At 34.5% G+C, this 27,927-nt stretch overlaps 1 protein-coding gene across 2 annotated transcripts in view; it reads left to right on the top strand.

Annotated features, from left to right (window-relative positions):
* The first annotated feature begins 3,677 nt into the window (after positions 1 to 3,677).
* The window catches only part of LOC149562544 (Ubiquitin-like superfamily protein), a 133,203-nt gene continuing 108,953 nt past the window's right edge, over positions 3,678 to 27,927 (top strand). The window contains exons 1-2 of one of the 2 annotated variants that reach the window (XM_089826035.1): positions 3,678 to 3,838; positions 21,542 to 21,641. In XM_089826035.1, coding sequence (XP_089682161.1) covers positions 3,764 to 3,838; positions 21,542 to 21,641 — 175 coding nt within the window. In that variant the 5' untranslated portion in view covers positions 3,678 to 3,763. Of the gene's footprint in view, positions 3,839 to 21,532; positions 21,642 to 27,927 lie in introns of both variants that reach the window. The other variant, XM_089826034.1, reaches the window with a different exon arrangement.

Here is a 27,927-nt window from a genome sequence, read left to right as displayed (position 1 = left end):
CATCGATCTCCTACACGACATGGTCATGACATCCTGTACTTATCATTGTAATTGCATTTCATTACTATGTTGCCATCATTATTAAAATGATTTAGCCACACAATTTTTTCTAGCCATTCCATTCAATTTTTTTTCCTTCCCTTGATTAGTAATATTTGGCCTATCTGCAATTTCATCATTAAAACTACCCCCTTCCCCAAATTGATTTACTTGTTCATTTAAATCTTCATCAGAAGAAGATCCAGAAATTTCTTTGAATGTTTCTTTCAAATTCTTATTGTGAGATTGTTCATTTTGATTCAATAATGAAATACTAGAAGATTTTGAATCTTTTTTTCCAAGCCATTTATACATTTCTCCAATAGTTGCTTGTTTCCTTCTCTTTGAAGACATTTTTAATGTACCTTCAAAAATAAATATAGCATTAGTAACTATGTGTGAAAATTATTATGTACAGATATTGAAAAACTACATAAAATCTACCTAATGTGATTCAATATGATGGTGAAGAAGAATTTTTAAAACTACATAGAATTTACCTTATGTGACTCAATATGATGAAGAAGGAGAATTTTGAAGCTACAATAAAACAAAGGTACAAATTGCAATTGTATTGTTTGATAATTTTCTTTTTTTTGGTGATATGATTATTTTATATAGATACAAATTGAACGAAGTATAAATTAGTAACAAATAAAAAAATCTCATATTTACAACAAGTTTCTAATTTTTTATATTTTATTTGAAAACCAATTATAAATATAATAATAATAAATAAGTATAAATAAGTTGTATATTAAAAAATCATAGATGTTTCTAAATTAATAATATAAGAAAATTTTAAAATGTAGAATATTTTATTTACAAGATAAAAAAATATAAAATCATAAAAATATTAAATAAACTAAGCAACTTTCTATAATTCATATATCTAATTTAAAAAATGCTAAATCAATATAAATATAAACAAGTTTCTAAAATCACAAGCTTTATAATTTTTTTTTCTAAAATAATAGTAATTATAAATTACAGTGATTTATGCTAAAGAATATAAATATAAATATATAATAAATAATATAAACTATGTGTTAAAAATTACATAATAGTATTATTTATTAGTAATTTGAGTTTCTAAAATTCATATATTTTATATTCTAAATTACTACTAATATACACAAACATATCTTAATATTAACATTATATATATATTAGATTGGTAAATGACTAAAGCCTTTTGCATTATATAAAAACTTTAAAAAATTTACAAACATTAAGTATCTCCATTCAAACAAGCACTGGTAGGAAAGAACAGAGAAGAAAACCTTTAGTCTTGTTGAAGACTTTTGTCCTATACACTTTTACACATTAAAAGGGGCATACCTCAATTTGTTTGTATCAAGATCTATATTCTAGTAACATATTTTTGATGATGGCAACAATCTTCCTCTTAAACAAAATCAAGAGAGTTCTTAGTTTGACTCCTTTAATGCTGTGAATACTGGGTAGAGTTATTTATCAAGGTTCCATATGAAATTGGAATGATGAATTGCCTCCATCCCTGTGTGTTATCATAGATTAAAAGCTCATATGAAAAATTAGTATTAAAAACAAACAATATAATCATTATATCCATCCATGTTAGCCTTATTAATGAATGCCCAAGTGCTTTGTTGGAAGTCTCAAAATAATGAGGTTAAGACTGTTCAGGATAAACCGCATAAGTGTTAAATAACAACCGCTCAATATTTTCACTGATACAGTACCCAAGAGGATTGGTGTTAATAATTTAAGTTAGGGTGGATTATCTATAAGTTTTATAGTTAGATTTTAGTTGATTCTTTGGACACTTTTTGATTGATCTAGGTGGCTACTTTCGAATCTAGGATTATGTCTAAACTACTAAAATGGATATTATCCTTATATGTGTATAAGACCATCATGACTAGACATAGTTTTATTTTTTCGTGATTGAGGGATCCTCTATGTATTCAGAGTCTGCTTCCTGAATAGATTGCTTACAGTTAAAAAGTTTTCATTAGTGTTAGTCCTTACTACTCCTATTTAGAATACTTTATGAGTGATGATCCATGCTAATTCTAACTGTTCCAAATCTTCTGTGAAGGATGAAGGTAGATCTAATGAAAGCTTAATGTTAATTACGAAGATTCCAATGCTAAGAAAGTCACAACTCGTCTCAACATAACGAAGGGTAATCAAAGAGATGGACTAGCAAAAGATAGTTGAACCATTTGCCCTCATCAGAACACAAGACAAGTATTAATTTCAGAATACTATTATATTGCATTGGATATTTACAAAATGAGAGAATACATAAAAATAAGCATAGCGTGTCATCATAGTGCTACTATAATCCAAAAAATAGGGCCCAAAAAAGGGGAAAGAGTCTTAGGTCTGCTGAAAACCCTAAGATTTTAAAGATCCGATATAGCTTTAAGCAGAAACCTTAGAACCCTTGAACTATAAAAAGGGGACCAATAAGAACATAATCAAAATGGATAGAAGGTTCCTAAAACATAATAATAAGCAATGAGGTCCCTGAGAATACATCAAAAAACTACTCAAAGACCTGCATAAACATAATTGCCTATAAATCGCTATCCATATCAGACCTACTGCCATCCGACAAATGAACCTATACCTCCTCCTTCTTTACACATACCATTATGATTTCCATTGCTTCTTTTATGTGGGTTACCAAACACCCTGGACGAAATGCATATGTAGTCTTTTCTTTGCCAGACTTGAATAGATTTGGAGAATGAATTCAACATCATTGAGATTGTCCAAATCCACCCCTGGTTCAATGTATGTTGAGTACATATTTAGGTAGTTCTTAAGCCATACCTTATTTTGTTCTTCCACAATCCATCTCCAACACAGAAGGAAGTTTATATTGGCTTCCATCATTGGCCATTCATGGTAAAACAAAACATTGTCCCTAGTTGACATGATATGATGCTTATGGACATTTGCTTGCCCTAAACTGCCTGGATTGTGATTCTTGTAGACCTCCGAAAGCGGAATCCACAACTGATGGTTAATACCAAGTACTACATTCTCCAATCCCTCCAGCCATGCAAGGTCAAAGATGTTATGACATAGACTAATGGATCTCTGCATGCCCAATAATTGCCCTAGCCAGACAAGCATTGAAGGATCCTATGACTGAGCTATTGGTTCACTAGGAAAAGTCGTAATTGAAAATTTGCTCACCTATGAACCTGCTAATAACTACCATAGACAAATCATCCATAGGATTCAAGATTCTATTCCCCTTTTATGATTTTATATTGCCCCTAAATACCATGGTTCAAACTTCCAGATATAAAATATCTTATATTTTATCATACATATATTGCATATATTTTATATAATGATATATCTATACTACTAATAAGTATTATAGTATACCTATAAGAGATTTTGATCAAATTTATGATTTAAAAAAAATTAGGTCATCAATACGTACGGTCTTTTAAAAAAGCTCCATAAGGTTAAAAGATAGAACAAAGGCCAATACGGCTTAAGCCTATGTCTTAATTAAATAATAAATTAAAAATAACCACGTTTAAGGGGTCGCCTTTTTATCTCGGCACATTGTCCACCGGTTGGAAACACATTGGGTAATAAAGCCCCTAACAGATCACTGAGTAGACGCTCTGATTGAATTCACTTCCGCAGATCCGAACGGGCGACGTCTGTGACCACTTTTTTGAGCCTTTTTATATAGCTAGTATTCTCTATGGATAACGCCAGAGATAACGCACAAACCTCAGCTCAGACAGATGCAAATTCAAGTGAACAAAATTCCGCTCTGGTATCATATAAAAAAAATAGAATTACTTTTAACCTCCATCATAGATAAAATTAATAGTTCTAGTTTTCGACGGTTTTTTCATGTTTTATGCAGTCGGTTTGTTCAATTATTCGCTGTAATACTGTTCCTTTTCAATAAAACTGAAATTTATTTCAGATGTAATTGATTTATTTTAATTACGATGAAAATATCGTAGTTTTATGACGGAATTGTGCTTTATTTTAAAATAGACAATCGATAATCGCCGTAGTTATGTTCCAACTCAATTACTGGAATTTCTTTCAGATGCAGATATATGTTTTAGGGATTTTTACCATTCTGTCATTGAAAAGCTGAGTTTATTAAGTAATTGCCCCAAAAATATCACAGTTCAATGATTGAGATGCTCCTTTACTTAAGTTGTGTGGAAAGCATTTATGCATACACATACTTTACATATCCATACATACTTTGATAGGGTCATCTTCTTCTCTCTTTCATACCAGCCTTGTATATATACACGTATGCGCAGGTAATAGAGAATTCTGCTGGATATAACTTTTTAACAGTTATAATTATAAAAGGTATACAAAAGTAATGTACTTATACTATATACACGTGTATGCATATTGCATATACATACACGTTTTAGATCTTTGCAACAGTTCATGATAGTAATACAGAGTGTTTTTAGATATATCTGTGCGGCAGTTTTGCCATGAATGTTTTGTTTCACTCTCTGTGATCTATCTAATAGAAAGAGGAGAATAGGATTAAACTGCAGATATTTTCTATTTGAAAAGAACAGAAGGGGAGGGAGAGGGAGAAATTTGCTGCAATCTATACTTTCTTTCACTCCTCCTTGTGGGTGGGTCGCACAGTGTGATCAGAAAAAATGATATAAAAACTGTTACATACATCTATATTTCTACAACTATTCACAGAATGGAACAATTTGTTGAAGAATCTGCAAGACCTGAAGAAATGAGATGATTGTGAAATAGTGATATTTGCCACTAGAAAATTGGAAGGCATAATAAGGAATTGGTTCATGTTGATACTGAATTAAGGTCTCTATGCACTAATATTGATATTCTTGCATCATCTCCAACAATGAATAATTAATCCTCAATATAGAATAACAAATAGAGACACCTTGAGAGCTCTAATGTATTTAAGGATCTGAACTTTTTTTCAGTCTGATGCTCATGTAACCCAATATGAGAAACACTTGTACATATTGGGATGGCAAGAGCTTCCTATTGTGACAATCATTTCTGGAAAACCTGTGCCACTTGGTGAGCGAAAGGGTTCTCAACATGTACAGCTTCTAGAAAGAGATCAGCAGTGAAGCTTATCAATAAAAGGTGTTTGGTAATTACAGAATCTACATTGCAGATCTTCACTTATCAACAAAACTGATTTCCAGAATAGAGAAGGGTGAATTCAAGTCAAGTGACTGCTCAAGTTGGGTGAGTTCAAACTCAGAAGACCATTGGATAGAAGTCTGAGCGAGCAATACTCAAGGAATCCTGATGTCTTGTCTGTAGAAAGAAAGGAACTTTGTCAATAAGTTTCATCAAAAGAAAGCAAACACCAAATTTCTTCATATAAATTTGTGACAAAGAACTTCCTTTGGACTACTACGAGTTGCTTAGTGATGGAGATAACTTTGATAAACAGTCAGAAATGGTCGCGAGAGGAAGAATTGCTTCCAGAAAATAATGTAGCAATCCCACAATATATAAAGGGACAATGGTTTGAACTTCGCAATTATAAAATGACATTTGAGCAGATGTTAATCTCAGTTGCGGAGCAAAGCCTCGGATTATCACATCAATAAGGCCAAGTATCTTGTGGCATTAAAAATTATATACACAAGGTGCCTTTGCAACTGATAATTATAATAAAATAAATCTACACTTTTTGATGGGTTCAGGGTGTACCAGAAATCTGGCTAGAAGGTTCATATTTTGCCAAGGCTACCAAAAAATCCAAGCGGTTTTTCATGGGAGCTACAATCTTTTAGACCAGTCTACCCTGTGTGAATAATATTCTTCATATATGCCTGCAAAATGTATTGAAACTACCTTCCTGGTTGGATTCTATCAATTTCGTGGGATAAATGAAGATGTAACATTAAGGCAACAGTTTTTAACTTACTAACAGGTCTAGATAAGTACTATGTAACAGAGAGAGAAGTAAAAGTTTTAGGAGGACATAAATTGAATATTCCACTCCTTCAAAGTTTGTAAAAGCTATTGTTTCACTGTCCAATATATTGTCCTTCATGACGACATTCCTGCAATCCAAGCCTTTTATAAAGAAGAGACTATTGGGAAGGAGAAGATAAAATCTGAATTGCTACATACTTACTCTAAAGTTAGGGACCACAAAGACAAGCTATTGCAATTTCTTCTCTTAGAGGAGAATGTTGTAGCCTAAAACTCCAGAAGCTTTGGATAATTTCTGTGGAGTAATTTCCATACCAACAATCCTTGGAGCTTATGTCTACGAGAAGCCTTCTCCTGCTTCTCATATATAAACTGATATGGGGAAATAGAAATAATGGCTCTTAGATTTCAACATTAATAGATATTGCTACATCACCATTGTCCTGTTCAACATTCATTGTGAATAAGCCCTCCAAGAAAAATGGGGGCAAAGAGTTAATGGTTATAGGATATGTTGTCCTCAAATATCCCCTTCAGTTATCCCATATCACAAAGACGTGCTACTGCAATTTCTTCTCTCAGAGCAGAATCTTGTATCCTAAACCTCCAGGCTTCCAGTAGCTTTGGATTAATCTGTGGAGGAATTTGCATATAAACAATCCTTTGAGCTTATGTCTACAAGAAGCCTTGTCCTGCTTCTCATATATAAACTGATACGGATAAATAGAAATAATAGCTCTTAGATCCCAAGTTTATAGATCCTGCTACATCACCATTGTCCTGTTCAACATTCATTGTGAATAATTACTCCAAGCAAAAGGGGGAAAAGAGCGAATGGTTAGGTTATGTTGTCCTCAACCATCCCCTTTGGTTATCCCATACCTCTGTAATATTATTTGATCCAAAGAATTTCATACAGTGAGTGGTATAGCAAATTTGATTGCAAATGAGGGTTCTACTACTTGAGAACTGCTCAAGACCATATTGAGGAGACAACTTTCTAACATTTATAACAGTGGCAAGGGATGCCATCTGGGCTCAGAAATAGACCCATCTACTTTTAGAGATCGATGGACTCGATCTTCTGAAATTTCTATGATTTTATTGTACCATGTGTTGATAACATTATAGTATTCAATGAAACCAGGCAAGAACATGATCTTCATCTCCAGATATTGTATGAATGTGAAAATGAATGTTAATTACCTTTACCTAACAAAATAGGAACCCATTCCGACAATGTCAACTTCTTATGGATGCAGATATTTGATGGTAAGGTGTGCTCCAGCCTCACCTGGTTGAATTTCAAAATATGTTCCAGAGACCCAGACAAAGTTATGGGTACCAAGCAGCTCCAAAGGTTCCTCTGCAACATTAACCTTTTGGCTCTGTTCACAAAGTATTTGTCAAAGTATAAACACCTACCAACAAATAGGTTGAGAATGCAAAACCTTGGTCAGCAACACACATTGAAGCCACAAGGGACATCAAATAAGCATGTAAGAATCTATTATTGTTAATCTCCTTGGAAAAAGGACACATATAGTCCAAATAAATGGTTTAGAATCTTAGGCAATTCGTGGAGAAATAAAAATAATTGTATGAGGCCAAGCTATATCAAATGAATTGAAATGACAACATAGAAATCCATTATATGAATAATGTTGAAGACATGTCATGAATGTCATTCAAATGGAAAGTGAGCTTGCAGATTGATAATAAGAACACCAACTAATTAGAAGCAAACACAGCATAAGGTATATTGTTGGATGTTTTGTTGAACAACAAAAGTATGCCAGAATTGCCTGATCAAATGAAGATAGTATGCCAGAAATGCCTGATCAAATGAAGATGTTAATAGGCATAAACATATGGTTGACTAAATGGTTGATTAAATGGCATGATATGTTTATGCTACAATTAATTTGTATGATTTATGGCAGCAATGGAAATAAATTAATACCGATTAAAGGTAGTGATAGTAATAAACCAGTGGTTAAAATGTTACTTATATGTTTCATTGATGCAACTTCATGGAGGATGCAATTTCCTTATGAAGTGGCTTAGTTTATGTTTTCATTATCAAAGTTAATTAATTAAAATTTAAAGATGATTCCTTTTTAAGGGTTGCCTCTCTTGGAGAAGGCACATCATTTATGGAATGGTATGTCTTTCCAAAACAATCATGTTAGGCTACCCCATTTTTTGGTTCTCATTGATGACATCATTCTGTATTTGTCGGTTTAGCTTCTTACCATTACACCTTTCAGTTTTGGTTCTATGTTCCACCGACAGTGGCCACAAACAGTAGTTATTAGCAGCATCAATGGCAATAATCCATGGTGCAGGCTATTTTCCCGACAAAGTGCACCTGAAAATTAAAAAAATTCAATTTTTTTTTTCCTTCAGATCTGCAAAAGCACACTGATTTCAGTTTTTGTGTTGTTTTCTGCTTTTAACCATTGAAATCAATAGGAATACATACTGAAAATTTTGTAAAATTTCGTTGTGTTTTTGTAATTTTCAGAAAAAGTCACAAGTGTAATTTGTTGGGAGCATAGCCACGTCCATAATTCATGGATGACACCTTATATGGATATTTTGGGTCCAGACTCATTTTGCACTCATACCTGAAGTAGTTTTTATTGATATGGTTGATGACTGCTACACATTCCAGTTTGGTTACATGTTTTTGTTGTCGAGTCTTTGTCGACACGGAAAGGATGCATACCAATGATGGTATATGACAATGGTGACCTCGACAATTGTTGTAATGTAACACTATTATATGTATGATGCTATATATGTACATGCGATCTGTAATATGTGAATTGTTGATGTAATTTCGTATTTGTCAAGGGAAGATGTGTAATTCATTGAGAACTGTTCTTAGTGCATTTGTAGATGCATGCTTATCAATTCAATTTTCTATTATCAATAATCATTGCTATTTTCGTATTAGGGCAGTGAATCCAAATGACAGTGAGCCAAACCGACAATGAGCTACATTGGCAGTGAGCCACCCTTATGTATTACACAACCGTTTACTTAATACTTGAGAGCTAACCCTCTTTGTGGGTTTTCTCATCTTGGTTTTCCATGAAAGAAATCTGGTGTTATGTTAATTGCTTTCAGATTTTTCATTCGCAACATAGTTAAAATATGTTATCTGGTCAAGTACTTAAATATTTGAAAATTTTCAAGGGTACACTAATTCACTTCTCCCCTCGCAGTATACCAAATGTTCAACAATTGGTATCAAAGCTGCAACAAAGTTAAAAAATGTTATCTGGTCGAGTACTTAAATTTTGAAAATTTTCAAGGGTACACTAATTCACTTCTCCCTCTCAGTATACCAAATGTTCAACAATTGGTATCAAAGCTAGCTCCTATGGAAGAGTCTAATCACTCAAAGGAGATCTAGGAGGTTGAACTTCTTTCATTGACACCCACATGGTTGAGAATGAATTCATGTCCATTTATGAAGATTTGGAATTGGTTGAAGATCATAGCAAAGTCTTATCAGAAAATCTTCAGATTGCAAATGATTGCATTCTAGAAATTGAAAGAGGATATCTGGAAGTTCAAATCTAGACACAAAGAAGTAAGCAATGAACTCAAGTTAAGAAATGGAACCATGGCCAATCTAAGAGCCAAATGCAAAGAAGATGAACAAATCAAGAAGCTTCTGAATAATGTACACGAGAAAATTTGAAGAATGAAAAAAGCAGGAAGAAGAGATCTTGTCTCTCAAATCAAATCAAGAAGAAACCAAGAAAGGTGAAGAAAAAGTCAAAACCAATCTGTAGAATTTAGATGAGATACTTAGCTTTCAAACATCTCTGACAAGCAAGAAAGGACTTGGATGCGAAACTAGTGAATACTCTTACATTACAATCAAAGAAAAGCATGAATTGGATCCAGTAAGTGAAAATAGGATTGCACTTGATCAATCAAATAAATGTTAAGGCTCTAGTAAGACCCTAGGGAAGTATAAATCCTTATTCTTTTAATGGTCATTGTTTCAAATGCAATTATAGGACATAACACTACACATGGTAGAAGTAGCTGAAATCTAAACAACATGTCTCTCATGGATAGATGTTTTAATTGCAATATATTTTGTCATAAGGTAAGTCAATGTAGAAAACCTAGTATTGATAGTAATAAGTTAATTGAGTACTGTTATACATGTTATGCATGTGGACACAAAGTTAACTAGTGCAGGTTAAGGTAGAATAAGCAGGGCAACCAATGCTTTAAATGCCACAAATTTGGTCATATAGAAAGATATTGCAGATTAGTTGATGTTAAGAAGGCTGAACCAACAAAAATGATTAAAAAAGAAACCAGAGAAGAAATTAAGAAAATATGGGTAAAGAAGGATGACGGTAGCTCCAGCTCCGGTACAGATTCTATATTATGGTAACTAGCAGCCTTATGGCTATCGGTCAGGGGGAGAAATCATTCTCTGTTTGTCTCCTATCTTGAGTAATGCATTCATACCAAATTTACTTATCAAGGAGTTATCATTAGAACGAAATGAAAAAGGAGTATCAGTTTAGTAAAAGTTGTCGTAGTGGGTATACAACATAATTAATGTGATTAAAGGTACTTGATCCAGAGGCTATACCTTGAATACCACACTTAGATGACATGCCATTCACAATGCAAAAATAATTTTTAGTGCTAAGGTGGAAAGAAGAGCAGCTAGGGCTTTTAGAGTGATTCAGAGTTTTTTCTCTACTATTCCAAAGGTATTCTCAGTGCAATCTTTTCATTCTCTTTTCTACAGTGATTGGTCAATTTACTCCCATGCTGGTAGATGAATCTTCAGAACCGTGATCCAAATTCAAATTGTGCCTTAGCATCTTCACTGAGAAATGACATGACATCTTTTTATCTCGAATTCCTCACAGGGTGGTTTTGGCTAAGGATGTAAGAATTCATTCGAGGTGTAAGGTTGAGGAATTTGATCTTCACAAGCTATATGACCTTTGGCACAACGAAATGGCAACCAAACAAGTTAAAACCAAAGTATTAGGTTTTGATTGAAACAAAGTTGGATGTGCTCAATTATTTTACCAACTTCCATGACAATGATAAATGGGTAAGGATGACCATAAATCGTTTCCATGACACTTTTCTATGGTAGATGCCTATCATCACTTGACAACGTAGGTTATGAAGAAGGTAACTTGACTAAATGACACTAGTAGTATACTGAAGATAAAGTTTGTTAAAACTGAAGAGATCAAAGCTCTCGCAAAGACTATTTTCGATTGTAGATCACTGGTAGTAAACCCTATTCCTGACCCAATAGTTAGATATGCAACTAAGGTTGTCAACAACAAAATTTACTACACAAACATAGAGAACTTGATTTTAGTAACGACAATGTAATGATTAGGATTTGTGTACTCTCATTAAGGAACAATTCATTGAAAATTTGAAGTCGATAAGAACTAGCTAGAAAAATGTTATGTTCAAGTTTGGAACATTGGCTATATGTCTATTATTTGACTTCTCAAGCTTCACATTGGGAGAAGGACAAGTTCTATTAGCTGTAGCTCACCAAATTGACAAGAGATCAAGTAGAAAATCCAAGCTAGCTGATAGAGATGTTCAATTAGTTGAATTCTTTGCTATGTAACAACACAAGATGCACAACCAGGATAGAATCCCTTGTCCGATCAAGAAATACAAGAAAATGACATCACCTTCATAGTGACAACTGCTCATTGTATCATGCAAATAGTACAACTAAGGAAGCAATGGGTTCTAACACTTGGCTATGAAGTGATTGAAGAATTGGTTGAAGACTATGCAAAGGTTCTGTTTTCCAACGCCATTGACACTTCAAAGGTGAGGTTTGGCACAACTCAAGAAAAATCACTTGAGATTCACAACAAGAAAGTGGCTAAGGAAGTTCAAAAGAATGTTCATAAAGTGCTGAAGGAGGCTAGAGAATTTGGTGGTATAAACAAAGAAAATCAAGTTGTTATCCTGAAGAGAATCACATACAGCTCTATCGGTAATCCTTTTGGTACTTTAACAACTTCTACTCCAATAGTGAAGGTTGAGAAGGACAATTTCTCTAAGAAAAGGGAGAAGGATGATTCTGTTTTGGTAATCTCTAAGAAGCCTAAAGCAAAGGGTTTTAAAGCTAATCTTGTTCTAATTGATTTCAATAGTAAATTTGATGAATCTATAGAGTCTGATGATGATTTAGACAGAGAGCAATTCAGAATCAAGTTGAGAAAAGAGAAAACGAAAAAGAAAGAGGTATGTCTTTGTTTGGATCCCCTTGATGTTTTATTTGATAGTTTTAGTAAAGAAATGGGCAAGTTGTATACCTGCAACCTCTGATGGAAAACAATCTATTATTGAAGCTTTTGTATAGTATGGGGCTAAGATAGATGTAGATATAGATTATGATAAGATAAATTTATTAATGTCCAACAAGAGACCACAAAGAGGGCCTTAGGGATTGCTAAAGTACAAGAAAAGAAACTAGCCAACAACAAGAGCACTAAATGGTGTCTAGAGAAAAGAAAATCAAAGAACAACAAGAGGCAAAAGCAGTGGCTTGTTGTCCCCACTGTGGAGAAGAAAATCTACAACTGAAGGATACAACTTAGGAAAAGAGAAAGTCTATGATGTCTTTGAGAACCACTGGAAGTGGAGAGATGCTATCATGAGTAATTCTTGCAAGGCCCCACAGACCTAGTGTGACCAGATGGGTCGAAACTTGAGACCAAGAGACTGCTTGATACCTTGGGATGGAGAGGTTACCGAGAAGGAGGTGATGAGCTGATCAGTGGTTTGGCTTGGAGGAGACTAAATTTGTAAAGTGTGGTCCCAAAGTTTTATAGTCTTTTGAAGTTGAAGAGCAAGACACTAGTGGTTGGTGGTACTCGAAGAAGGCGGAAAGAGATTGACAGCCTTTGAAAAGATAATAGAACCTCCCTCTAATCTCATAATAAATAGGGCAACGAAAGATAGAATGTGTCTATGTCTCAACCTCTCCAATGTCGCAAAGTTGACAGACCTGATCCTCCCTGTCAATTTGGTGATTAGTCAGGATATAGAGCCAATGAGAGCCCATGCTGAAGGAGCCTAAGGAGATATTGAGTGTGTCCAATGTGAAAGAGGTATGAAGGGCACATAATGATCCCATCCTGAATAACAATAAATTGCTTTACAAAAATGGACAGATTGGTGAGTTCAAATTTAATGCACTAATTGTTCTACTAAATTAGGGTTCTTAAATCATTAATTAATTATTTCATTTTCTCTAAATTTTGAATCTTGGCATCATTTAATCATTTTCTAATATTAATTAAATAATAACTTTATCTAATTAAATTAACCTTCAATGAATACATCCAAAAATAGACAGATCGATGAGTTCAATTTCAGTGCACTAATTGTTCTGCTATTAATTAAGGGTTCTTAAATCATTAATTAATCATTTTATTTCCTCCGAATTTTGAATCTTGGCATCATTTGATCATTCTCTAATATTAATTAAATAAATAAATTTTATTTATTTAATTATCCTTTAATTAATTGATCACTATCGGTTAATTAAATTCAATATCCAATATCCCATAATTTAAATCATTATCGTTAATTATATGTTTAGCTAATTTATCCTCTTCATTAAATTAAATTCCAAATTAAATTAAATTTTTAATTATTTTCATCTTAATTTCTCCCAATTTCAATTTCTATCAAGTTTTGATTAATTTCCATTTAATTCAATTTTTCTAATTTAAGTGAATTTTTAATTCAATTAAATCTTCTAAAATATGAAAAATCTAATTTAGGAGGAATTATGAATCTTGGCATCATTTAATTATTCTCTAATATTAATTAAATAATCAAGTTTATTTAATTAGTTAACTATTAAAGAATTAAATTTCCAATTTCCCATAGTTTAAACAATTATCATTAATTATTTATTCGGCTCATTTATTCCTCTTCATTAAATTAAATTCCAAATTTTAATTAATTTCGTCTTAATTTTTCCCAATTTCAATTCCTATTAATTTTTGATTAATTTCATTTTAATTCCATCTTTCTAATTTAATTGATTTTTTAATTCAAGTAAATCTTCTAAAATCTGAAAAATTAAATTTATGAGGAATTATGAATTTTGGAAATTAGAAAATCCTCAAAAACTGAAAATTCGAATTTTCTGAAAATCCAAAATTAGAGAACATCTCAAACCTCCTAATATCGATTATTGGAAACTTTATCTCTCCAAAAATTGAAAATATCGTCAGACTTTATCCTTTGTATTTATTTGTTTAAAATTGGAAACTTATCAATTATTTCTCATGTCTCCTTCATCCTCATCGATTGGTCTTGACTTTCCCAGAATCAATATCGATCATTTGTGGATTTCTTGAAAATTTATACAAACAACTCTCTCTCTCTCTCTCTCTCTCTCACACACACACACACACACACACACAATTCTATATCAGACTTATGCAGGTTTTCAATCACTGATTTATCGTTAAACCTCTGTCAGTTTGCTATCATTTCTCATTATATCATTTTATCATTTCTCGGAGCTTTGAGTCAAGTGTTGTTGAAATCATAGCTGAGGGCTACATCTCAACAAAACAAAGAGAAGCAACAAAAACATGGAGTATCTGTCAGTTTGCATGCATTCATTTGTGTTTAAATTTCTGATAAAAATGCTTCTTCTTTTGTTGTTTGTAGGGTTAAATAGATTTTTCTAGTTTAACATTTTATTCCTCATCCATTGATCGTGACTTTTCCAAAATTGATCTCAATTGTTTGTGGATTTCTTGAAAATCTATATAAACAACCCTCTCTCTCTCTCTCTCTCTCTCTGTTCTATATGAGACTTATGCAGGTTTTCAATAACTGATTTATGCATCAAACCTCTGTCAGTTTGCTATCATTTCTCATCATATCATTTTATCATTTCTTGGAGCTTTGAGTCAAAGTGTTGTTGAAATCATAGCTGAGGGCTACATCTCAACAAAACAAAGAGAAGCAATAAGCTTGGAGTATCTGTCAGTTTGCATGCATTCATTTGTGTGTTTTATTTCTGATAAAAATGCTTCTTATTTTGCTGTTAGCTTTTAATAAATTGGTGCCACTAATCAGTTTTTTTGAGTCTTGTAGGTTTCCCCTATGACAGGGCACACAATGATCCCATCTTGAATAACAATAAATTGCTTTGCATAGAAGGCTCCCCTAAGGGGTTGACCCATCTGGTAAAAATGTATTGTATATAGATATCCATTTTGATTTGCTTGTTCAACTATTGCCTAGTAGGGAGGAGATGAGTAGGGGCGTCCAAAGAGTACTAGAACGGAGGGAAATGGTTAATGTCAATCCCCATCGACTTGAGAAGAGCGAAGGTTTGTGCATACCAATAGTGAGCCCTATCAGAGGAGTCAAACCTCAAAATCTCCTCAGAAGAGTGATAAGCTAGGTAGGAAAATCTGTGGTGCCCTTAGTTGAATCAGCAAAGCGCTGAAGGCGATGAAGAAACCTGACCAGCTCAAAGATGGCTCTAAGTTTGAAAGGATGAGCTCCAAGCTTGGCCAAAATGACACTGAGAGGGGTAGATTGGTGGCACTTGATTATGTGCCTGAGAAGGAGGATTTGGATCCTCTCAACCAAAGCCCAGTTTGACTCCACTAAAGAGGGCCCCCCAAACCATTGAACCGTAAAGAATCTTCGACTTGATCAAGGTCTCTAAGAGAGCCATCTTGGACGTGGTCTCTTGAAAGTGCCAATGAAGCATTGCCACTCAAGAAGAGTAAGGGATCTATGCCTTTTGTTGATGTGGGGTTGCATGGTAAGTCTCATATTGAAGTGAGGACCAAAGCTTGACCCCCAAGTATGTATAAGAAGAGGAGATTTCCACCTTGTTGCCTTGGAAAAAGAAGTGGAGGAGAGAGATCTTTAAGCAATTGAAGGCCATCACTTGAGATTTACCTAGGTTAACTACAAGCCGTCTAGAGTCACAGAAAGATTCCAAGCCATCAAGGAGCCCTTGGAAACCCTCTGGGGAGGAGGCTAGGAGAACCACACCATCCTATATCTTTGTGGAACAATTTCAACAAACTTAGATTAGAGGCAAAGCATATAGATAATGATATATTCCAAGCAGCCTTGAATGAAGTATGTACATATGTAGTAGGAAAACAATATGTGACATTATTTTCTATAGTTGCAAAAGGTTCAGTTGGTAAATCAAGGAAATTAATCCACACTCTTATGCCCAATAAGTCTGAAGTTGTTCTATTGAAAGAACAAATAATTATTGAGCTAACCACCCTAGTTGGTCATCTGATTATGCTATCTCTAGCGAACACCATAGGGCTTTGCACTTCTCATATTTCACTTAGAAAAGAAAATATTATTACTAAATCTAATGATGATGGTGTTGATAATTTGGATTAGAATCCTTCGAATATAGAGCTATCTAGCTCTCCGGTGACTAATGTCACACTAGTAGGCACTTTTGTGGTTCTTAAAAGTACAAGAAGAAGAAGAAGAGGCGGTTGAGGAAAAAGAAAATGAAGATGAGAAAAAAACAGTTGATCATTAAATCAGGATAGTGGAATTGTAAAAGTGCATGGATACTTTTAGAACACAAGACAATCTAAAAACCAAAAAGAAAATTTAGTAACAAAAGAAATGAAACTGAGGAAACATATATACAAGAGAAAGAAAACAAAGAAAAAAGAGAACAAAAGAGCACAAAAACAATGAAATTGTCTTTGAGTTAGTTGTTACCGACAACATTATACAAATTAATTATGGAAAGAAAGAAGTAGAGGTTGAAGTAATTGACCAAAGAGACCACACCGACACAAGTTTTAGTAAGCTTTTGAGAAATTTCATTCCATTACCCCTTATGATACAATTAGCGACTACTTCAAAACTGTATATGCATTTCAATAGGTTACCGCAAGGCAAGAGCTTCGGTTGGGACAATTCATTACCGCTTCAACTTAGGAAGAGGTATTGAAAGTTAGAAGAAAAAGAAGAGGTTGTTAAAGAAACTATTCCAGCCCTTTGGAGTATCGTTCCTTTGTGTACCGTTGATCCATCATGTAAGATAAAGGATAAGTGTAAATTATTTCTAAATTTAGTTAAAGAATTGAGAGCTTCTATGGATAATAAGGTACAAATGAGAGAAGAAGAGACTAAACAAATGTTATTTCCATAGCTCAAGAACAAGTATAACAACACCTTCTTTGATTTATAGGCTCTCATTTCAGATGGGCAAGATCTACTTGATGATGGTAACATGCTATTTGACGATGCATTTCAATTGCCAGAAATGGACAGAATTGAACTTTCTATTAGAAATGCATATAGATCCTACAAGTTGATTGATGATCTTGATGGTATCATAAGAACTTCTTTAGAGCAGCTGCAAAATAAATTCTTCACCCTGCACCTACAAAGAGAAAACATCATTCTTCCCTTGGGAGGTCTTCAAGATGTGCACTCCTTTTATCTCTTCTCTTAGTGATGCACTTATAATGAAAATGTAGAGGAGTTGTGTTTTAGTTGCTACTATACATGTTCTCATCTATCTCGTCACACGGGCTATTAGTGATTGGAAGAAAAAGGTTAATTGGATTGCTGAGCTTCATAGGTTGAAGAAGGCCCTTGAATCCATCAAGGCTGATGATGCCTGCATTTGTAAGTTTTCTTATTTCGCAACTTTGCAGTTCTGTTGCCCCCTTTTCTGTTGATGCCAAAAAGGGGAGTAGTAGATATACTGTAAAGTGACAAAAATGTTTCTATAAAATGTTTTTGAAAAAAAGAAGAAATAGAAGTCTAGACAATTTCAGTATATGTCTCCTAGGGGGAGTTTTGTAACCTTTAGTATTGTCAACAACTTTTTTTAGGAAGTTTTGGAGTTTTTTTTCATAGTTTCAATTTTTGTTGTGGAAGTTTCTGGCCTTCTAGAATCTATTGGTTTGCCAACAATGACAAAGGGGGAGATTATTAGGTTACACCATTTTCTGGTTGTCATTGATGACATCATTATGGATCTATTAGTTTAGCTTCTTACCGTTACACCTTTTGGTTTCAGTTCTATGTTACACCGATGACAACCGTTGACAATAGGTATTAGCAACATCAACTACAATAATTCATGGACAACTTTAAATTTGTTTTTTTTCGGTCTAGACTCATTTTGCAGTTGCACCCAAAATAGTTGTTTTTGGTATGGCTGACGATAGCTACATGTTTCAATTTACTTACATGCTTTTGTTTTTGAGTCATAGTTGACATGGAAAGGATGTGTATTGATGATGGTATATAATCATTGTGACTTAAACAATTATCATAGTTTAACACTATGATATCTATGATGTCAAATATGTATATGCAATGTGTAATAGACAAAATATTGATGTAATTTTGTATTGGTGGAGGGAAGATCTGTAATTCACCAAGAACCTGTTCTTAGTGCATTTGTAGATTAATGCTTATCAATTAAATTTTGTATTATTAACAATCATTGCTATCAGGGTAGTGAACCCAAACGATAGTGATTCACAATGGCAGTGAACCACTCTGTGTATTACTTAATTGGTTAATACTTGAGAGCTAACCCTCTTCAAAAATCTGTTGTTATGTGGTGTTCTATTAATTGCTTTCAATTCATTCATTTCCTGCAAAGTTAATATGTTATGTAGTCAAATACTTAAATGTTCAAATTTTTTCAAGGGTATACTGAACCACCCCTCCCCTTTCAATATACCGAATGTTCAACAAATCATACTCCTTGGGAATCATAAAAGGAGTTGGTAAATGGAGGATGTGAAGTAGACATCGATCAAGGAAAATATCTAATCTAAGTGAAATATATTTCAGGTTAGACAACCATTGTACAAAATAAAGTAATTGGAATGGAGCTAAGTATATTATCCAACAGTCCACTATATGCATTCTTAGGTCTCGTTTCTTGTATAAGTGTCCTTGAATTATATTTCTTTAAGGAATAGATCATATATATATATTCATATATAATTACACTGTGATCAATAAAATATGTGTTAGAGGAAATAAGTTAAGGAGATGTGGTTTATCGACTTCCAAACTAAGTAGACTGCCCTAAGGGATGGAACCTAGATGTTCTTGCCCTTGTCGGCCAAGAGGCAATTAGATTGCCACTTGTGCAATAAGAGGTGAGTTGCCATGATTAGATGATTGCACTCTCTCGAGATTAGTTGGGCTGGGCAATTTACTGGTGTCCTTTCGGGTATTCTACTAAAGTAAGTTATGACTAGTTATAGGATAGCTAATTATAATGCTTATCATGATGTACTTCACCAATCTATGTACTCGTACATTATTTCTGAAATGATTAATGATTAAATGAGTTTACTTTAGTAGGTTATTGTGAAAGAATAAATTATATTGTTGGAATTGTTAATTTTGCGCACAAACAAGATAATTCCAATTTTGGGACATTACAAAACAATCAAATGAGCCTAAAGCTATAGTAAAGTATGCTAATGGCATATATGTAAAGTCCATAGAAGGAATAGACACTCACATATATGAGCTTTTAGAAAACATATATGCCTAGTTAAATTTTGTTGTTAGATTTGACTACAAAGATTTAAAAGGGTTACTGTATACTAAACATGATCCTCCCATAGCTAGAGGAAGAATATTTAGGTTGCAAAAATCCATCTCGATAAACTTTTAGTGGAACATATCCCAAACAAGTTAAATTCATTGGCCGATATTTTCTAGAGCATTTGGCATGATGTATGAAGAAGTCCATGTTAATTGGCATGACCTTGCATTGGTTTTTTAAAGATTTTCCTTCTAGTTATTCAAATTTATTTTGATAAGCCATGTATCCTCATGTTTGGTAATCCCCAAGATACTAAGGAAGCTAAGTAAAGTAATGCAAGGGGATGAAAACTATAAATGAACTAGATATGTATAGAAATCAAAATTAGGCATATACATTTACAAAGGGCTAGGAGAAATTCATATGTTTTAGGTGCACATGGTTGTCTCCATGTCCTCTAAGGTTTGAACTTGGATTGGTTGCATGATCTGTGCATTTTTAGATTTGCTTCCTAGGGAAAGCATTTTGATTGTGGCCTTTTCGAATTTGCCTCCTTGCAGAAGTGGCAAAAATGTTATGGGTCTGATTCCTGAGGGGATATTGTTTCACAAGTCACTAGATCTCAAGTAGATGATCTGACTGCGAGATCCATAGAATAGCAGGGGTTGTCGCGAGGAAAACAGTTAAACCCTTTAAATAGTAACTATAATTCCGCCAGCCCAGATGTTTGGGTTGGGTAGAGGAAGTGACAGTTGAATGGCCTCGATAATGATGTGGGCTCTCTCCAATAAATATCAGTTGAGTGCAAGCAAAGTAAGGAATGTGAAGGGCTTTGGATGTTTCAATTCAGTTACTCAAATTAAGAGCATCCTTTTGGTTCCAAGGTTAGGGAGACCTTCTAAAACACTGTAACAGACATTTGAGGGTTTGGCCTCTAATTGTAACATCCATTCCATGTTCATTTTTAGTGTTGTAAGTCCCTATGCAAGGGGTTTCAAGGTGCAGAGGTATGTTGCAGATGTTTTGAGCTTGTGCAAATTGTACTTTTACTGGACGAAAAATTAGTCACCACTCTTTTGGAGTTTTTTTCTCCTTTTGAGGTGTAAAACTTCTGATTGTAGTTTTCTTTTTGAATTGTTTGATTCAGAATAAAGATTATTCTACCTTAGATAGGGGAATTCATTGAAGTGTGCAGTGTACTGAAGCTTTTCAACTCAGTAAACTCAATAATGATAGTTTTCCAAAAGCATGTGGAAATGGATGAAATCAAATGGTAAAAATGTTGGCAAAGGTTCAAGCCCTTAGGATCAGACATTATAAAGTATTGAAATTGTATAGAATATTGGGAAATCAATTCCAACTAACTGGATGCAGATTCAAAATACTGGCAACTTAGGATCTATAACCTAATTGCAATTCAAGCAATGCTGTGTAATTGGAAAAAGAAAAAAAACACCTTTCTCACTGATTTTCTAGCATTGCCTCCTTTTATTTTAAATTACTACATTTTTCTTGTTTTATAAATAAACTATTTAAAATAACTTAGATGCAAGAACATTACATCATTGCTGTGCAATTTTTGTGCTATTCTGAATCGTTAGTGTATCCTATCATAGAATCTTTAGAAGTTTAGAACCTAATCGTTGTTCTTGTAAAAAAGAATAGTGAAGCTGGTTTTCAAAGTAAAAACATAGCTCTTCGGTGAGAATGAGTCAAAAGACATTTCTGTTGTTAATTGTTTTCATCTAAACAGTACATTTTTGGCACAAGATTTATCTCTTAAGATATTACTGGCTGCAAGAAGCAATTGACTTGGCACAACTCTTGATCTGTGTTCACATAGTTCTGTTTTGTGTGATGATCTGTTAACAGATCTGCTCTCTAAGAGTAGAATTTTTATGCATCTTTGTTTACTTATATTCTTAATGGCAGTTGCTGCAGATGGAGGGGTCACTTCCATCATTGGCATTTAAAGGACCTGTTGCCCAGGCAATTGTAGAAACAAAGACGTCTAGGAAGATTTTGTTTGTCTACATTGGAGGTATGTTTTGTTGAATCTTTTTGTCTATTTTTTGTAAAGTTTTACTAAGTTATATGAGATTTTGTATGCATTTTCTTTCTGAGAAATCTACAAACTGAATGCTTGAGTCTTTCAGATTTGATCTTATATATATATCTCTAATGTCGTATGTTGTAGGATTTTCATATGAATTCACAGAAGATTGAGAAATACGAAATCTGTATATTATTCAGACTTTGCTTGATATTAATAGATTTCGATATCAGAAAGAATGGGTTCCTTTGAATATCTATACCATATGAGTAGGTACAGGGGGTGAATGGGCATGTCTATAAACAGAGACATGATCATTCATCACCTTAACTATTCATAGATAGTTAGCACTTAACAAATGCTAATGATAACTGGTAAGTTTAAGCACCGATTCAATATTGTGCATTGCCCACTCATAGAACTTGCATGATCAATAATGATAAATCGACATTATTCAAACAGGCCGATAAACATATGAATAGACAATGATCGGCATCTTCAGACATGCCGATAATGATATCAAATATATATGAACTTGTCTCAATGAAATATATATGGATGTATCAGACATTCCGAATAATATCAGAATAGCATCGAACATATAAATGAACAGTATGTATATATACTTATCAGTATGCAAGTCACACTAATAGGTATATACATATACAGTTCAGATTTGTTATTCACAGTGTTTTTGTCTGATCGAAGCTACATGCTTTAACACTCCCTCTTAGCTAGGGAGACTATATATATATGTATGTATGTATGTATGTATGTATATGTATATATATATGTGTGTGTGTGTGTGTATATACATATACATACACACACACATATATAAAAGTTCATTTTATATGTAAGAGTAATATCATCTATCTCGTGACATCAAAAGATATAATATGCTAAAGAACATCAAGTCTCTTGATATTCCTCTTATATGTATATCTAAGTTATGGTATGTGCACTGACATCAAGTCTCATGATGTCTACCATAACAGATCATGGTGTATCCATAGCTATTATGTCTCATAATATCTACCATGATAAAGAAACATAATGATCTTCAGCTGATATCAAGTCTCAAGATATCTGTCAGCATGTCTAATGAACTATCATGACATGTCCATGAATATCAAGTCTCATGATATCCATCATGATAGTAATCTAATCATTATAAAGTTGTCACCTTATAAGAGTCAATAACTCATTATTAACAGATCAACACCTTTCAATAATGTACATAGGATAGGCCCATAAGTCATAGAGTCACACATATGACAAAAGAGTTTACACTTTAAACATCTTTGTTTATATTAATACAAATTTATAACTTTGAGATTCCAAAGCATATTGTTGACTTTGTCAAAGAATCTATGGTTGTATACTTAATGGACTATAAAAAACTCAAACAACAGAAACTTAGCATCAGCAAGTTTATTATGCAGATATTTTAACATGTTATAATATTGATAATGAAAATCATATGTGGCTAATCTCATATTATGTCATAACTGGTGTTGAAGCTGTGACTGAAGTATTCTGGAAAGTGAAGTACTTGTATTTAAGGAATGTAGCCAACGGTGTAATTTATAGGAACAGTTTCAAGAAGTGACTATATTTCTAGTAGCCTTATTCTTTCCAGCTGTGGAGTTTATCGTACGCTGTGTTGAGCTGGTCGCAACCATTCCGCAATAGCATCTGCAGTGGTATCAGAACTAAAATCCTGCCAGTTGTGGGTTTGTTTGAACTTTGATGAGTGAAATAGAGCAAAAGAAGCTCAGAGCCATGTGCACAATCCATTTTATGGGTCCAAATGCTTTTGGAGAACTGCGGCATTTGCCTCACTCGCCTCCAGAACAAATCATTGACCTTGTGTATGAAGATGCTTTCAACAGATATATTGATTAAATTAATTCATTGACAGATGCACAAAAATTTCCATGTCAGATACCAACTACTCATGGTTTCATGCAAACATGTCCATTTCGCCTGTGTCAACTTCCATTAGCAAGACCCCTGAGTTACCTAAGTATGAAAACAATGAATCAGGGAAGCCTGTGCCTGGAGGGCGAAGAACTACACAGTGGAAAGAAGAAGAACAGACTCACGTACAATGATCTCTGTTTTCAACTCCCAGAAACAAGGTTCAGGTTTTGCTTGATGAAGACATTGGATTTTTTATTTGATGTGGACATATCCCGACAATGAAATAGGAGGTAGCTAATAAAGAAAAAGAATGCATGTCATGAAGAAGAATGTAAAACAAAGACAATGATTTTAATATTGGATGCAGTAGAGCAATAATAAAAGATCAACAATTTAACTCCTCTGCAAATGGATTCATCACTGTTTGGTCCCGTGTCTTTTGTGGTGTGTTCTGGTCCTGTGTCTTCTGTTGTATATTAAGCAAGAGTCAGTTGAAATAAAAGTGCTTGACACACCGTGATGCCTGTAATAGTGCTTGATGCCACAAAATCCCTCTATGATGTCATTGCTCTACAAAGATGGGAGGTCTGAGTCTCTGCATAATTGTTGAAGAATAGGTCCCGCGACATTCATGAAGCAGCGAAAGCTTGAAATTTATTTGTGTGCTCAATTAAGTATCACAAAACAATTAAAAAGAGAATTAATGACTCGAGAGGGAAGGACAGATGCAGAATTATGTGACAAGGATACGACGTGTATAGGAGAGATGTGATGTTGCCAGAGATTAATAGTATTTGGAGGTAGGCATATACTCAGGAGCACAACGGTGAAAGTGGAGTGCTTGCATCCAAGTCACGGACAAATTAAATCACAAACGATACTTTTTTCTGTCCAAGCCCAAAATTTATGCAATGAATTAATGAATGAAGGATTTTAATACCATCCACGAGGCCAAAGCAGCCTATGGGACCCGCCTGCTAACAACTAGCCTAATCCAGCTGTAATCCTTTGAGTAATTCTTCTCTTCTTCGTTGTATTTTGATGATCAGGTTTGTAGTCTTATCTAACTGCTTTCTTCGAAGAGGTGGCCCATACTGCTGTTTTTTAACATCTCTGAATACCTGGATCTGATGTCGCTGTACGCCTAGCAATCCATGACAAAGTGATGTTTTGTCTCAATTGCTCCCATGTCACAGACTAGGCAGGTCTTGTCTTCCCATTCCTCTTCTAGCACTTTCCATCTGCCTGTCTCGAATCTCAACCGGTGAGAACTAGTTCTAAGCTGGGCTATAAGCATTTTGGCCTTCCACTTATTACCGCACCTAGATACACTTTTTCCTCGTGGCATGTGTTGGGGTTAAATTCCTTAATTTAGTGAATTTTTTCCTCCCCATGTGCCTTGTCCACATGATGTTACAAAATCTTTCGCCAACAAACTTCTTAATTTCTTCCGTACTATCCGGGCAACTATGAATGTTGAGGTCCCATTTTTGCATTCGTTTGTTGTTTTGCTTCATCCATATGTTTTTACTTTGTTCTAGCGTTTCTTTAGTGACTAACTTAGGCCAGCGATGATTTCCCATGCCCTGGGTTCTCTATAAGTAATATAACAGTCGGACCATTGCAACAACTTCCAAGGGGAAGGCAACTGCTTCAGCTAATAAGATCTCTTAAGGCATTGAGGTTTTCATTTTAAGGCTGCTGATGATAAGGTGTTTTTGTATTCTTTTTACTTGTCTCCATTTCTGATTTGACAAGCTGCTGCCCCAAATTTTGCATCCATACAAAATCACAGGTGTGATCTGCACATTTCTCAGCTGAGTTTGTTCTGGAAATCTATTCCCAAGTACTTATATTTGCTCACAATCTCTAGAGGGTTACCCTTAAAGAGAAAAGTGTCCGGGGATCTCTTGTTTCTTTTCAATGAGAAGATCATATCTTTGGTTTTGCTAGGGTTAACTTCCATACCCACCTCTTGGCAAAAGCTTTCCAATGCCTTCAAGTGCTCTCTCAAAGCATTGGTTGTCTTGGCGATAATGATGAGCTCATCCACATATAACAATAGTTTTATCACATAACTGACTAGCCGAACCCCCTCGCCACTCACACTATCTAACCATGCTTCCAAATTGTCAATGTAAAGCCCAAACAAGGTTGGAGATAGTGGGCACCCTTGTTTAACCCCTATGTTGCTGCCGAAGCATTTCAATAGCCCATTTGTAGTTCTGATTTTGGCCTTAACCAGTGCATATAGTCTCTGTACTAATGTCTTTAGCACCATAGGGATTCCTAGCTCTTCTATCCTTTTCCAAAGTTTGCGACGAGGTATTGTGTCAAAGGCTTTTTTGAAGTCCACAAAACAACAAAAAGCCTCATCCCCTGGAGTGTCCCATATTTTCTCAACTAAGTATCTAAAAGTCACCCCTTGATCAATAGTGGAGTGTTTTAGTCTAAAGCCCGCTTGTCCCTTTGCTCCTTTTTCCTTTGTTTCAGCCCATATATTGATTTTTCGTTCTACCATGCTTCCAAATAGCTTGCTGAGAAGAGGGTTGATCATGACGATTCGATAGTTAGAGGGGTTGTTTGTGTCTCTGCTTTTGTAGATTGGGATCACCACATTGGTCATCCAGTTTTTGGGAAAGCTCTCCTCATTGCAATTGTTAAAAATACGGTTGATATGAGGTGCAAGCAAATTAACACCCGATTTTATATATTCAGCTTGAACCCCATCAATATCCATCGCTTTACTTGTTACTAACCTCCTTATGCCTTGGGTGATATCATCAATGCTGAATAGGTCTTCTGTGTGCATAGTTATTGGGGTATCATGTTCATCTTGCTTATGTTCATAGAGCGCTTTGGCATATTCCAGCTATTGTGTTCCGGTTATATTATTCTCTGTTTGCTTCTTTTTATGTTTGAGTTCATTCCAAAACTTTTTGAGGCTGACTTTCCTGAGATTAATCAGCTCGAGTCTTCTTAAGATTACATATTGTTCTTTCTTCCATCTTAGCAACTTGATATACTCTTTATTTTTTTCATAATCTTTTTGTCCTCTCATTTTGCTTTTTGCTCTCTTGCATTCATCATCAAACCATGAGATAGCCGAGAATGTATTCTTAGTACCTCTTTTCGGTTTAGATCTTTTACATTCCTCGAGAGCCTTGTTGATAATCGAAATGAGGTTATCTTTGTCGACATGATGCTGTTTGGCAGCATTTGAGTTCTTTTTTTGATTGTTAGATATCCTACTAAGAGAGTTTCTGAATTTCTTTTGATTTTCTTGTGTCATTAGAATCCTGCCAGCCAAAGGACCTTTTCTTTCCTTGTAGACCTGTTGAACATTTTGTTGATCTTTTATGTGAGTGGCCAGCTTGAGTGAAATCGGATTATGGTCTGAATATAGAGCGATTGGGCATTCCCCTCTCAAACTCCAGTATCTTTGAGGTGTAATTTTGAGAGAAAATGATGTAATCCACTACACTTTGTCTATTGTAGGTTTTGCAAGTGATGTTTCCTGAGTTAGGCCATTTCCTCACCCCATTGCAAATCACTGTGTTGTGAGGGCAGTAGACACCCAGTAATTTTGCCCCAAAATGATTGACATTGCCTTTGTCATCCTGTGATGATCTCTCCCAATGTTGGGCCCTCTCTTCCCCTAACCATATTGGATCACTGTTTTCTTTGTGCCCTCTTTCAAGATTGAGAGTTTGATTATTTTCTGTCCTAACATTAAAGTCACCTATGAGTAGAATCTCACCTAAGGCGCTAAATGTAGAAACGTCCTTTTCGAGCGACGCAAATAGGTCTTTGTGGTCTAGGTGCTTCTTATAGAAATGCGATCCTTTAGGAGCAAAGTAGCATGCTGCCACCTGAATAGAAACCTAATTTTCTATTATTTTTATCTAGATGTACTGGTTGTTTGCATCTTCTTTCTCAGTGTTAATAAATCTGCCCCATGTTTCTTTAATCAAAATGCTGATGCCTCCGTGCCCTTGACCACTTTTCGTCCTTTCATTCCACACTGAGATTTTCCTTTAACCCTCAAACTTCGGGACCTTGTAGCCATCGTGTTCATGTGTCTCTGTGAGTAGGATAATGTCTTTGTCCCTTGCTATGGGCCCTAACCCAGATCCTCTCTTCTACGGGTAGCCTCTACAATTCTAGCTAACTATAGTTAAGAATTCCTAGGTGGGCCTGAGTTCCTATTTATCATCTGTTATTTTGTCACTAACATGGGCCTTCCCGTTTTGCAACCATGCCCATTTTCCATTTTCTCTTGCTATTTTAACTTTTTCCCATTCTTTTCTCCTTTCCTCTTGCTGGGTTATGTAAAATCATTGTCAAG

This window comes from Cupressus sempervirens, chromosome 4, assembly GCF_028749045.1.
Source record: "Cupressus sempervirens isolate cs-2001-9-10 chromosome 4, ASM2874904v1, whole genome shotgun sequence".
Taxonomy (NCBI): Eukaryota; Viridiplantae; Streptophyta; class Pinopsida; order Cupressales; family Cupressaceae; genus Cupressus; species Cupressus sempervirens.
Note: the sequence above shows the minus strand (reverse complement) of the source record. Positions and strands in the feature narration are given on the sequence as shown.